The sequence below is a fragment of the Monodelphis domestica genome, chromosome 4, assembly GCF_027887165.1.
Source record: "Monodelphis domestica isolate mMonDom1 chromosome 4, mMonDom1.pri, whole genome shotgun sequence".
Classification (NCBI taxonomy): domain Eukaryota; kingdom Metazoa; phylum Chordata; class Mammalia; order Didelphimorphia; family Didelphidae; genus Monodelphis; species Monodelphis domestica.
Genome location: NC_077230.1, coordinates 348205135 through 348219643, shown reverse-complemented (window position 1 = coordinate 348219643; position 14509 = coordinate 348205135). Strand labels below are relative to the sequence as shown.

The 14509-nt window shown below is 48.5% G+C and overlaps 1 protein-coding gene across 2 annotated transcripts in view; it reads right to left on the bottom strand.

Moving 5' to 3' along the window:
* The window catches only part of ARAP1 (ArfGAP with RhoGAP domain, ankyrin repeat and PH domain 1), a 109963-nt gene that overhangs the window by 58832 nt on the left and 36622 nt on the right, over positions 1 to 14509 (bottom strand). For both annotated transcript variants that reach the window (XR_008911445.1, XM_056795021.1), the window contains exon 3: positions 12694 to 13451. Coding sequence is in view for 1 of the 2 variants with exons in the window: in XM_056795021.1 (XP_056650999.1) it covers positions 12694 to 13388 (695 nt within the window). In the remaining variant the exon portion in view is untranslated. The remainder of the gene's footprint in view (positions 1 to 12693; positions 13452 to 14509) is intronic.

Sequence of the window (14509 nt, the reverse complement as noted above, 5' to 3'; positions counted from 1 at the left end):
TGGGTCTCTTCCCCCTCCAATTTCCCTGGGCCATTTTGTCTTGTTTTCTCCTCTACGTTCATCACATAGAACACTATTATGTACAGACCTGTTAGACTATGAGCTGCTTCCTGAGGGCAGCGTTTATGCTGCTGCTGTTGCTATCATTCAGCCACTTTTCTGTCCTGCCCTACTCTCCCTTGCCCCGTTTGGGGTTTTCTTGGCAAAGACACTGGAGCGGTTGGCCGTTTCCTTCTCCAGCTCATTTTACAGATGAGAAACAGAGGCAAACAAGGTTAAGTGACTTGTCCAGGGTCACACAGTCTGCCTCCAGGCCCCACACTCTATCTGCCGGGCCACCCCACTGCCCCCTCCGTTTTGTCATGTCTTTGCCAAGCGGAGGAACTTCCAGGTAGCCGGTGCCTGACAGGTATCTTTACCCGACACCATCTCCCTCCAGGTCTGTAACGAGAGACCTCTGAGCGCCCAGGACACCCCCGGAGCACGGTGCAACTGGAGGCTGAGATCAGCCTGGGGAGGGGGCGCTATCCTAGCCCGCTGGCGTGGTCTCCACGAGAAGCCACTGGCCTAGCAAGAGGGACGCCCATGCCCTCCGCCTGGGGCCTGGGGAAGTCAGTGATTCGTGGGCTGCCGCTCAAAGATGCCTTCGTCATCTCTGCATCCATCTAGAACTCCCAACTACGTTCGGACTCGTGGGCAGACGAGCCCTGACCCGCAGGGCCCTGCTGGTTTTAGCTGGAAGCGCAGATAAAAGCAGATAACATTTTTAGAATGCTTTAGGGTTGACAAAGCACTTTACTCTCAGTTGATGCTCACAACAAATCCCTGGGAAGATATCATGGCTTCCACTTTACAGAGGAGGGGACATGAGTCCAGGTCACACCGCTGGTGTCCAAAGCAGGATCCGAACCCAGGCATCCCTCCCTCCAGGCCCAGCACTCCATCTGCCGGGACAAAGAGCCACCGAGGAGAAGAGCCCTCAATGTCTGACCCCCGGGTCTCCTTGATCCCCTGACCCAGGGTCCCTACTTCCTCAATCCTGTTCTTCCTCCTCCCTCGTCTCTCTGTCTGAGTTCTAGCCTGTTTCCTCTGAGCTGGGTCTGAACCAGCCCCAGCCCTTCCCCAGCATCACAAGACTCAAGAGGTCATCAGGTTTCTCCCCAGGCGAGGCTCCCAGCTGGGGTTCTCTAGCGGCCTTAATTCAAGATCCCAGGGAGGCCCCAGGGCCAGAACACTGACCTTGGGTCAGGGAAACCAGGATCCAAATCGCCGCTCCCCACTTTAATTACTGGGGGATCACGGGCAAGTCACTTCATCCTACTCTGGAAAATGGGAATGAGGATAATAAAAATGCTTGCCTACCACAAAGGGTTGCTTTGGGCCTCAAATGAAGGTTAATTCCTTTAGATAAGCATTTGTGAAGCTCCTGCTCCACATCAGGCACACAGTGTGTGTAAAGCACTTGGCAAACTTGGCCACCCCATGGAAATATCAGTTGCTGTGCAATCTCCTTCCCTCCTGCTGTGAGAGGCAAAGTCTTCCTCCCTGTGTTTCCCTGACGATCTCCATCCCTGATATCTCCAGCCCCTCCTGCCCACACCATTTGATTGGCCTCATCCTATCTCTCCTCTGCCACATACAGAGTAAAGAGAGGCAGAAGGATACAAAGAGATGAAGATAGAGACACTCAAAGATGCAAAGAAAAAGAGGAGCAAAAAAACAGAAGCAAAGAGAGTTCAAGTCTCCTCCTTTCCCTCCTCCATCTCAGCTTTCTTCTCTGAAAGAGAGGCAGTCACCTCCTCACTGACCTTTCTGTACTTGGAGTCAAGGTTATCTTCCTGCAACTTGTCATTTCCTAAGCTCAAGAACCTGCAATGGCTCCCTATGACCCCCAGGGAGTCCAAACTCCTCGCTGTGTTCCCAGGAGTCTTTCTTCAGTCTCTCTTCTCCATCCTCATCTCTCCTAGCTCTCAGCTACATATTCCTTCATCTCCTACCTCAGCCAGACCAGGCATCTCCCCACTCTCTCCCCACATAAGCTGAGCTCATTCCAACAACAAATGTCCTATGTGGAAAGCTCTCCAAACATCTCTCCACATCCCTCAAGATACAGCTCAGCCTCTCCATCTTCCAAAAGCCTTTCTTGTCCAGCTAGCCCCTAGGGACCAATCTCCGTTGGAAAGCCCCTTAGGAGTCTGAACCCCTTTCCCCAAGCATTTTCATCAATCAATCTACAGCAACACTTTTCCTCACTGACAACAACCAGAACCATCACAAAGTAAGAGAAGGGGGGGTGGGGGGGTGCCTCAGGATCACTCCAGGAGAGATTTCTGGAGGTCTTCAAGCAGAGCCTGGACAGGCACTTGGCAGGCTATTTGAGAAAGGCTTCCTGACCAGTTCCAGATGACCTTCTTCCAGGTCTAAGTCTGTATCACAAGTGGGGACAACCTTTAGTCTCAGGCCCCATCAGGACCACCTCTGGCCCCAGCACATGTAACTCTCCTGTGGTTGTTTTCTACCCCAAGTGGTCTAGTACCCAAAACACTGAATTAATCTGTTTCAAAATCAGTCCCTGCCTAAAGGAACAACAATCAAGCCATGCTTCCCCAAAGTTGTCCTAGTTACCAGCCCCTGAAAAAGGTTATGGGGAAGGTGCCAGCCACATGGAACCTCATCCTCAGACCCAGGCTGCCCTGATAAAACCACACAGAGCCCCTGAGGTTCAGGTGGTGAGATATCCAAGTGATCATAGGGGGCAGTTCCTCAAGAGCTCAGGAACTACAACTTGGGGGTCAGAGGTGGGGTGGGAAAGAAGAAATACTTCATCCCTTCCTATACTAGCTGCCTCCATGTTGAAACCAGCATTTCCCAAAGGACAGGAAGAGAAGGAGAAACACTACCAGATATAGAATTGTATAGCAAGAAAGACCTAGAGAGACAGGGGGGAGAAGGAAATTGAGAGAGGAAAAGAGAGAGGAAATGATAAGAGGGAGAAAGAGAAGGGGGGGAGAAGGAAGAGCAAATGGAAGAAAGAAGGGCAGAGGGAAAAAGAGAGAAGAGGGAGGAAGAAAAGAGAGGGAGAGAGAGAGATGGAGAAGCAGAAGAAAAAAGGAAAAAGAAATCAACTCAATGAGAAGGCCAGAGACTAGAAGTCAAAAGAGACCTAAAGAAAAGAGAAAGTAACAATGAGGAAGACAATGAAAAAGTGAGAGCATAGGAAACATGGAGAGAAGAGAAAAAAAAAAAGACAGGAAAATTTGGAAATGAAGAAAGAATTGACTAGAGGAGAGGAAGAAAATGTAGGAGAAATGAGAGGCAGTGAGAGAGAGGGGGACTCAGGAACAAGACCCACACTGATCCTCTGAAGCCAGCCCCATCCCAGACTCCCCTGATCACTCCGGCAGGGGGGCTGACCAGCTGACACCACTCCCGCTCACCCTCAAGTCGTATCCTCTTCGTCCTCCTCTTTTTTTCTCTGGCCAGCTGTGTCTACCAGAATTTGTGATGTCTGCATATGTTGGTGTGTGTTTGTGGTGTGGTGTCTGTCTGTGTGTGTCTATGGGGCCGTTCTGTGTGTGTTTATATCAGTGAGTGCTCAAGGCTGAGGTTTCAGGTAACGTAACTGTGAATGTCCATCTGTTTTCTCTGTGGGTATAGGTGCCTTGTGTTTGTGTCTGTCTCTATGCCCAGTCCAATGCTCCGCCTGCTTCCTGCTCCCCGCCTCTCCCCCTCCACCGCTTGATACTTCCTGAAAACATGATCCCACAAAGAGAAAATGAAAAAAGCCACCCAGAATCCCCTGGGGCAGACACTTCCTCCCAGCCTCCCCAGACTGCATGCCCTCCAAAATCTTTCATTCCCTCACCTCCATCCCCAATCATGTGTCACCCTTTATTGCCAAAGCTGGCTCAAGATAGGAGAAGAGAGGCTGGGGATGTCCCTCCCTCCCCCAGCTCAGTCCTGTGGCATTTAGAGGGACTCCCCCTCCAAGAGACCCAAAATCTGCCCCAGAACGGCCCTAGCAACAAGTGACCATCTACCTGATAACCTCTGATTGGCCAGGGAAGGACAAGGCTTTCCAGAGGGACTGGGAGATCATTTAGAATTTAAGAGCATCTAAACTAACTCCCTCTCTATACGGAGAGGGAAACAAAGTCCAGAGGAAGGAAGCAACTAACCAGAACCAGAACACAATTCCCCAAGCTCCCCAACCCCAAGAGCTCCCTACCCTATCACACCATCCCACTTCCCCAGGTCACCTCTGCCTTCCTCCCAGAACCAGACAGAGGCCAGGGACTGGCTGAGCCAAAGGCAGCCCCAAGAGAAGAGGAGGAGCTTTCTGACATGCAAGGAGACCCTCCATCCAATGGGAAAAGCATCCTGGGTTTTAAGTCTAGCTCTCCCGGGACATGCCCTGAAATCTTGGGCTAGACCTTTCATGTCTGGGCCTCAGGTTCCTCCTTTGTAAAAATGAGGGGTTTGAGCTAGATGGTCTCTAAGGTCCTGCCTAGCTCAGTCATTCTGTGTGAGTAGAGAGTGATTCTATAAACCTGGACACACACACACACACACACACACACACACACACACAGAGGGTCCCCGATCTGCAGGCACCTCCAGGCTGAGCTCAGAGCCGGGGGATATCTGAGGCTACTGCCCCAAGGTGTTACCCCAAGTTTACTTCAGCACCTATTGTCACAGCAAACACACAGATGGACACATATGCCAGCACAGATGGGCAAACAGTGAAACCCAGATGGAGAGCGACCCTCCCCTTCTCCACACCTCCCCCTACACAGAGAGTGGGCAAACACAGACACACAATCACAGATTTTCAGAACTGCCTTAGGAGTGACCTCACAGCCAATGAAGTCACAGAATTGGCAGGAACTTCAAAGGGCATCTCATCGATCCCAGCTATAATCTCTCCTCCACCCACCCCCCAACCCACAAATGGCCACCAGCCCTCTGCAGGAAGAAATCTGGGAGCAGAGGCAGAATCTTACTGATGCAACCCCCTCTGGTACTAGATGGCCCTTGCTACTGAGAAGAGAGGGAGGGAGGGGAGGGAGGGAGGGGAGGGAGGGAGGGAGGGAGGGAGGGAGGGAGGGAGGGAGGGAGGGAGGGAGGGAAGGAAGGAAGGAAGGAAGGAAGGAAGGAAGGAAGGAAGGAAGGAAGGAAGGAAGGAAGGAAGGAAGGAAGGAAGGAAGGAAGGAAGGAAGGAAGGAAGGAAGGAAGGAAGGAAGGAAGGAAGGAAGGAAGGAAGGAAGGAAGGAAGGAAGGAAGGAAGGAAGGAAGGAAGGAAGGAAGGAAGGAAGGATGGAAGGGAGGGAGGGAGGGAGGGAGGGAGGGAGGGAGGGAGGGAGGGAGGGAGGGAGGGAGGGAAGGAGGGAAGGAGGGAAGGAGGGAAGGAGGAAGGAGCAAGGGAGGGAGGAGCAAGGGAGGAAGAGTGTACTTATTAAAGCACTTAGTATGTGCCAGGCAATAGGCTACGCACATTATAAATAAGGTCTCATTTGATCTTTGCAACAGGTGGAATAGATACATGCTATTGTCATCCCCACTTTACAGTTGAGGAAACTGAGGGAGATAAAGGTGACATGACTTGCCCAGGTTAAAAGAGCTAGTAAGTGTCATCTGAGGACAGATTTGAACTCAAGTCTTCCTGACTCCAGGCTCAGAATTCTATCTACTGTGCCACCTGGCTGCTTCAAGTCCAAGATGATGCTAAGGGCTCTCAAAAGGCTCTTTTCTGAGGTCTACACCAGCTCCACAAGGAAATCCAAATAGCACCTCCAATTCAACATGTCCAAAGTTGAAGCCATTAAACAACCCCCAAACCTGTATCCCCTTCCGACATTATTATTTCTAAAGTTCCACCATTCCTCTACAACCCTGTGGTTAAATGGAGGAGGGAAGGCCTGAGATCAAATCGTGTCTGAAATCCCTATTGGTTGTGTAATCCTAGGCAAGTCAATGAACCTCTATGAGACTCCATTTGTTGTTCTGTAAAACAGGAACAATTAGCACATACCTCACAGGCTTATCGTTGAGGATCAAATGAGACAAAGTATATCAAGGGCTTTGCAGACTTTTATCCTCATTGTTAGTATTCTCTTCTTTTAAACATGATAATGTAGGCAGGTGGATGCATGACTCTGAATGGCCAAGCTGAGATCCTAGGATGGGACCATTAGAACTGAAATGGACCACGGAGGCCACCAAGTCCAACTCTCTTGCTTTACAGATGAAGGAGGTCTCCAGTGGAATGCCGCAGGGATCTGCACTTTGTCCTACGTAGTTTAACATTTTTATCTGTGATTTGAAGGAAGGCCTTGGATTCCATTTGCAGATGACACAAAACTATAAAGGGCAGCTAACACACTGCATGACAGAATGAGTATCCAGAAAGATCTTCTTGACAGGTTAGAATGATCGGCCACTAGGATGCACTGTGGAGAGAGGTCTGGGCTTGAAGTCAGGAAAATCTGAGTCAAATCCAGCCTCATGCACTTACTAGCCACATGACCCTGAGCAAGTCATTTCATCTCCATCTGCCTAGTTTCCTCAGCTGTAAAATGAGGACCATAATAGCACCTACCTCGGAGATTTGATGTCAGAATCAAATGGCTTATTTGCAAAGTATTTGGCAAACCTTCATGACAAGATAAAATATAAGTGGATAAACATAAAATGCCTGCTCTTGGACTCCAAAATCAACTCTGGTGTATTTCATGAGGTCATTGATGTGTAGAACTGGAAGGAACCCTAGAGGTCACCCCCTCCCCATTTTACAGATGAGGAAACGGAGACCCTGGAAGGTGAAGGTCCCCCAGGCACAGGGGCAGGAACCCTAAGAGGCCAGGCCTCTGATTGCAGAGCCAACAGTCTTTCACCAGAATAGACGGGAGGAACGGGGTCAGCAACAGTTTGTACAAAAAGATGCAGGCGGAGATGGGGGGATCAGTGGGACGAATTAAGCGGACAAGCTAACCAAGTGGACCTTGGCGGCTGAAAGAGGCAATTCCATCCTTGGATGAACTGGGAGAAGCAGAATGTGGAGGAGGAAGTGATGGGCCCACCTTTCACTCCCCTAACAAGCACCATCTCAACAAGGATCCTCTAGCTGCAGCCTGCTCCAATCTGAGACACGCCTAATGGTTAGCAGGGTTTTTTCTCTGCCTCTAGTTCTGCCCTATGGGGCCAAACTGAGCAAGTCTAACCCCCCTTCCCTGTGAGGGATTTTCAAAAATGTCAAAGACAGTTCAAGTCTCCATCTAAGTCTTATGTTCAAGCCAGACACCCAGGGGCAGTTTGATGGTTCAGGAGACAGAGATTCAGGCCTGGAGATAGAAGGTTTGGGGTTCAAATGTGGTCTGCTAGCTTTGTGACTGTAGGCAAGTCACTTAATCCCAATTGCCTAGCCTTATGGCTCTTCTGCCTTGGAACCAATACTTGGGAGCAATTCTAAGATGGAAAGTAAGGGTTTTTTAATTTATTAATTTTAGTCATTTATTATATTACATTAATTATATATTATATAAATATGTTGTATATTAATTAATATAATTTTAATTTTTTTTTAATTAGCAAAAATCCATTTTATGGATTCCCCCAGCCACAATTGGGGGGGGGGGGGGGGAGGGAATTGATTCTAAGACAGAAAGCAATGGTTTTAAAAAGTAAATGAACAAAATACATATCCCCAGTGCCTTTAAATGGCATGGTCTCCAATCTCCTTCCTACCTCCACTGGCCCCTTTGGGCACACAACAGCTTGTCAATGTCCTTGCCAACAAGTGAACGTCACTTTCCCAATGGGGTCTGGGAATTTCTGTTTACACCATCATGGCGCCATCTTCCTTTCACATCTGTTTAACAGAATTGACCACAAATGGCCTTCATTGAGCTATGCTCCATCCCATAGGATAGCAAAGGATTTACCGCTGGGAAGGGAATCTTCGACTCAATCTCCTCGTTTTACAGATGAGGAAATGGAGGCCCCCCAAAAGGGAAGTGAGCTGGCCAAGATCACCCAGCTGATAAGGGGCAGGGCCAGGATTGCTGGGGTCAGACTACAGAGGCAGTATTGTATTCTATTCTGGGTGGAGCCCTTCAGAAGACCATTGACAGGCTGGAGCGTGTCCGAGAGGAGGGTGACCTGGACAGGGTGGCAACTTTGGAATATATATAGGAAGACTGGTTTGGTTTGAAAAATTGGGAATGTTTAGTCTAGAGAAGAGAGGCCTTAGGGCTGGGGGAGACGGGTGGCTGATTCAAAAGTCTGGAGGTCCGTCATGTCCCTGAAGGCATCTGCCTTACTTGGTTTTAGAAAGCAGAAATAGAAGCAATGGGTAGAAATTGCTGAGCAGCAAACTTAAGGCTCGATGTGAGGAAAAACCATCCTATAAAGCAGAGCTGTTCAAGAGGGGAAAGGGAAGTCTCTGTTTTCCTTGGAGGCAGCTAAGTGGCAGGCAGAGCACTGGGCCTGGAGTCAGCAAGACCCGAGTTCAAATTTGAGTTTAGACTACTAGCTGTGTGTGACCATGGGCAAGTCACTCAATCACTGCTGAGGAAACAGCTAGGTAGCTCAGTGGATAGAGCACTGGGCCTAGAGTTGGGAGGACTCATCTTCCTGAGTTCAAATCTGGCCTCAGATACTTCCTACCTAGGTGACCCTAGTCAAGTCACTTAATCCTTTTTTGCCTTAATACACTGAAGAAGTTTGCTTTAAAGCACTTAATGCACCTCTTCTACATTCCTAGTCTTCTTTCACCCAACTCTCCTCCATGAACTCAATGATCTAGTGATGCTGGCTTTCTTGCTGTTCTCCTCACAGAACACTGCCTCTCCGCAACTCTTCCTGTGCACCGGCTGACTCCTATAGCTGAAAAGCTCTCCTCCTTCTCCATTCATTCCAAGTTTCCCTGACTTCCTGCAAGGGGCAGCTAAGTGGCACAGTGCATAGAGTACCGGGCCTACAGTCAAGAGGACCTGTTTTCAAAGCTGACCTCAGCTATTTCCTAGCTGTGTGGCCCTGGGCAAGTCACTTAACCCCCATTGCCTAGCCCTTTTCACTTTTCTACCTTGCAACTAAAACAGAAGGGAAAGGAGCCGCTGGGTGGCTCAGTGGATTGAGAGTCAGACATAGAGATTCGGGGAGGTCCTAAGTTCAAATTTGGCCTCAGACACTTCTCAGCTGTATGACCCTGGGCAAGTCACTTAACCCCCATTGCCTAGCCCTTACCACTCTTCTGCCTCAGAACCATAGAATTTAGTGATTCTGAGATGGAAGCTAAGGGGTTTTTTAAAAATAATTAATTCATAGTAAAACAGAAGGGAAGAGTTGAGAGTGTGGGGAAGGGAAGGAGGGAGGGAGGGGGGAGAAAGGAGAGAAAAAAACAGAAAGACTAGAAGACAAAAGAAAACGAGAGAGTGGGGAGGAGAGAGAGTGAGGAGAGAGGAGTATAAAGATTCTGAAAGGGCTCAGGGAAAATAAGGAGAGAAGAAAAGGAGGAAGAGACAAAAATAGAAAAAAGAAATGGAGAGAAACAGCCAGCCATTCCTCTGAGGTTATAAGATCTAGCCTCCATCCCTCCTGCTATCTGTCATTCCTGCCCATCATTCCCAGTAGATTTGGAAGAGATAATGCAGTAGCTCTGGAAAGACCCTGTCTCCTATTTCAACCTTCCCTCCAACCCAAATCAAAACACCTGGAGACCATCTCCCTGTCTGAAAATATGTCCTTGCTCCCTCATCTTCTCCATAGTATCCTCAGAGTCCAGCTCAAGCCCTGCCTCCTCCAGGCAGCCTTCCCAGAACCAGACCATAGAAATCATCCCTTTCTAAGGGCTCTTGTCCAGTCTAGTTTGGTTCTCTGGTTTCTCTGGTTCTTCCAGTTTGTTTGTTCCCTGAGGTGAGCCTTGTCTCTTGGGCCAGGTTGGAAAGTACCCCAAAGTCCAGCTGGGTCTCCCTGCCCATGGTGGCCCCTAGGGTGAGCAATTGAGGAAAGCAGGCTTAATGGAATCTTGCAATTGGCTAGGGAAGTGTTAGACCAAAGATGTGCCACTAGAGGGAAGCACAGAATAAAAGACAAGACTGGATCCCTCCTGTCAGAGAGGACTCCAGAAGCCTGGGTCCCTGCTCTCCCAGTATACAAAAAGGCAAAAAGGTTGTCTGAGTCCCCCAAGAGCTAGCATCCTAAGGAGAGAGACAATGAGCAAAGAATTATGCAGATACATATGAGCTATATAACTGGAGGTCGGTGGTATCAAGCTGAATCTAGGAGAAATCCAGGGCCAAGGGAACCTACTGTCCTCCAGACTCCAAGTCTGGGCTCCCAACATTCCCTCTACCTAAGCTTAGCAGTGATCTTGGCCCAGGCCCCAACAAGAGCCACTTTGCCCAGTGTTCAGTCAGTCCCCATGCTAGCCTTGTTCTTGCCTTCCCTGCCCACTCTCTGTAGCCTTCTCCTCCTTTCCAGCCTCACGGGCCTCATTCCCCAAGGCAGAAATCCCCTCACCGCCTCTCCACTAGCAGTCTCTGCCCTCCAGACACAAAGAAAGCAAAGGAAGGCAGAGCCAGAGCATGAGAGAGAGGGAGAGAGAGAGAGAGAGAGAGAGAGAGAGAGAGAGAGAGAGAGAGAGAAAGAGAGAGAAGGGGAAGGGGGGGGCAGAAGGAGAGGGGGAGAGAGAGGGAGAGGGAGAGACAGACAGACAGTGAGAAATGGAGAGAGAGACAGACAAAAAGAGAAGAGACGCAGGGAAGAATGAAAAGAGGGACATACAAAATGAGAAAAAGAGAGAATGAAAAAATAGAGGGGAAGAGAGAAACAGCTCAAAAGGGAGAGATTAAGAGATGAGAAAAATAGAGAAATAAAGAAAAACAGAAAGCCACAAAGACAGTCAGAGAAAAAGAGAGTGAAGCAAACGTTTATTCCCTTCTCTCCATCCCCAGCTGGCTGATCCCATGGCCCCTCCCAAAACTATCCTTTCTACCCCCGAAAGATGCACAGTACTTTCTCGTCCTCCAGCCTCTTGTACACAGGGGCCATGAGCGTCTTTCATAACCCACTTATGACCACATCCATCCCCTTCTTTGAGCCTGCTATGGCTCACCACTACCCACAAAAGACTGTAAGAGGAAATATTAATATACGGGAAAACATTGGGCCTGCCCCCATCAAACCAAGGGTGCAGTTCCACCAGATTTTAACAAATCAGTCATAGTGTTGTTGTGCTCATTCTACATGCCAATGGGTACTTCAGACATCAGTGAATGACCTATGAATCAGAAGAGGGACCCTCTAGTCTAACTGATACCTGCATAAGAATCTCTTCCACCCTTATCAAGTGGCCATCCCGGCTTTCCTGAAAACCTCAAAACCTCCCAAGGGAGCCCATTCGCCTTTGAATCTCTCTGAATGTTAGGAACTTTGTTGCTATACCAAGGCCTTTGCCTTTCTGTATTTTCCTGTACCCGTTATTCCTAGTTCTCTCCCCTACTTCTAGGGTCAAGCAGAACAAGTCTGATTCTTCCTCTTTTTTTTTTTAAACCCTTACCTTCTGTCTTGGAGTCAATACTGAGTATTGGTTCTAAGGCAGAAGAGCAGTCAGTGTGTTGTTAAGTGACTTGCCCAGGCTCACACAGCTAGGAAGTGTCTGAGGCCAAATTTGAACCCAGGACATGTCCTTTCTGGACCTGACTCTCAGTCTCCACTGAGCCACCTAGTTGCTCCAGTTCTTTCAACAAATTCTCATGAGTCAGGGTCTCAAGACCCTTCACAATCCTGGCTGCCTTTCTCTTTCAGTACTGTAGGGATAGTCAGAATAGGGCAGAGGACAACAGCACCAGCTCCACTTCCTAATCCTGGATCTGATGCTTCTCTTAATAAAACCTGGCATCACTTCTACTTTCTTGACCACCATATCATACTGCTGACTTAAAACTCCTAGAACTAGGCCAATTGCTATCTAGACATTCTTTCCCCACCTATGGTTGATAGGGTTCATTTTTTAAAGCCAAATATAAAAATTTACATTATTGAGGATAGCTGGATGGCTCAGTGGATTGAGAGCCAGACCCCAAAATAGGAAGTCCTAGGCTCTAATGTGACATCAGATACTTCCCAGCTGTGTGACCCTGGGCAAGTCACTTAACCCCTATTGCCTAGCCCTTACCTGCTCTTCTGCCTTAGAACCAATACACAGTATTAATTCTATGATGGAAGGTAAGGGTTTAAAAATAAAAAGGTAATGAGACTCATTTAAAGTACCTTAAAAAAAAACTAAACATAGTTTAGAATCAAGGCTGCCCCCACTTATCTCTTTAGCTGCAACTCTCCCTACTCCCCCAATTGGACCCTCATCTCCAGCTGGACTGGGTTCTGTGTCTACCCAGAATTCCCCATCTCAAAGTTTTGGTCCCCACTTCCTCTCTACCAGAAGTATTCTCCCACCCCCATTTTTACCTACTGAAATCCTGTTTGGTTTTCATAGTCCAAATTCAGGTATTGCTTTCTTTAAGAAACAATTCCTACCTAGAATTGATCCGAGTCCCCAAAACCCTAAGCCATGGCTTTGTCAGTCTAAAAACTCAATAAGGCTGTGGGCCATGTCTGCCCTCGGACAGCCCCGAGGTCAGACATTTTCCATGGCCATCCCCCCACTCCCAATACCCCCATCTCATCTCTTACCTCACCAGAGGCTTGGGCGGGCCAGATCGAGGTGGAATGCAGGGTGCTCTGGCCTCCACATGGTGCCGTTTGGCAGGCAGTGGGGGCAGCATTGGGTCCCTGGATGGGCCAGGATCCAGAAGACCAAAGGGGGTAGGAGGTCGGCAGCTTCTTCGGGGAGGGATAGGTGGGGCAAAAGCTGAAGAGGGAACTAAGACAGGGGGTTGTACTGGGGCTGGAACTTGGACTGGTGCTGGGGTTAAGTATGGGACTGAGACTGAGGCTAGAGCTGGAGCTGGGGCTAGAGTTGGGGCTAGGACTGGGCCTGGAGCTAGGCTTGGGGCTGGGACCAGGGATAGGTCTAGGGAAGGGTCTGGAGTTGGGACTGGGGCTGGGGCTAAAGTAGGGGCTGGGGCAGAACGAAAGACATAGCGTTTGGCAGGTACAGGGCGAGGAGGCCCCCGAGGGGCAGGAGCAGGGGGAGGCCCACGAAGCTCCTCAGAGGCAGTGGCATAGGCTCGTTGGAGGCCAGATAAGATTCGTCGGCGATGTCCAGGCATCGTGACACCCATGTTGAGAAGTTGTCCATCACTCAGGCCCCGGCAATCAGCTGCCCACACTAGCCCATATTGTTCAAAGTGCCCAGCATACTGTTCCAGATGCAATGCCCGTAGCCATTCAGCCACAGGCAACATAGCCCCTACCTCCTCCGCCATGACCAGGAGGGCAGCAGGGGCACTAGCAGATCAACTGGAATCTCAGCTCATCGCCATCAACACCTAGAACCAGACACATCCATACAAAGAGAAGCCAGAACCAGGTTAGAGGGCAGAAGGGTCTTTGGAAGTGGGAGTGAGGGACAGAGCCAAGAACAATGCCGTGTACCCCTTACTACATGGCAAAGGGAGCCCCATGACACCGAATAATCTGACAGAGAGCAGAAACAGAAAAAAAGGGACAAAGAGACATCCAAAAAGAGAAACAGAGAAATTATAATGACCCCACTTGCTTCTTCACAGAAGTTGGAGACCATGGAACTTTTTGAAAAATATTATTTAGAATTACTGATCTTTTCTTATTCTTCCCCTTTTAACAAATTTTTTATTATAATGGACAGCTCTCTGGAAGGACTTTCATGAACTGATACAGAGTGAAATAAGCAGAACCAAAAAAACATTGTACATAGTAACCACAATATGGTGGAATGATCAACTGTGATAGACTTAGCTACTCTCATTCAACACAATGATCCAGGACAAGACTGAAGGCTTTAGGACAAAGAATGCTGGCCACCTCAGAGAAAGAGCTGTTGGGATCAGACGCAGATCAAAGCATATGATTTTTTCACTTATTTGAGTTTACGTTTTGGGAGTTTGGTTTTAGAAGATTACTCACAAAAATGAACATTTTTTTTAAAGGGGCAGCTCTCTGAGTAGAGGGGGATACTGTGGGGAAAGTAGCTACATAAAATAAAATTTTATTTTTCAAAAACAAAGGCAGAGACAGACACAAAGGCAACACAGAGGTAGAAAAGAGATCTGAGGAAAGATAAACATAAGGGAAAGAAAGAGCAGGGGGTAGCTAGGTGGCTCAGTAAATAGAAAACCTGGCCTGGAGACAGGAAGTCCCAGATTCAAATCTGGCCTTACACACTTATTGCCTAGGTCTTACCACTCTTCCGCTTTGCAAGCAATACTTAGTATCACTTCTGAAATAAAAGGTAAGGATTTTATTTTACATATAATATTTATATCTATCTATAAAATAGCGATAGATAGATAGATAGATAGATAGATAGATAGATAGATAGATAGATAGATAGATGGATGGATGGATG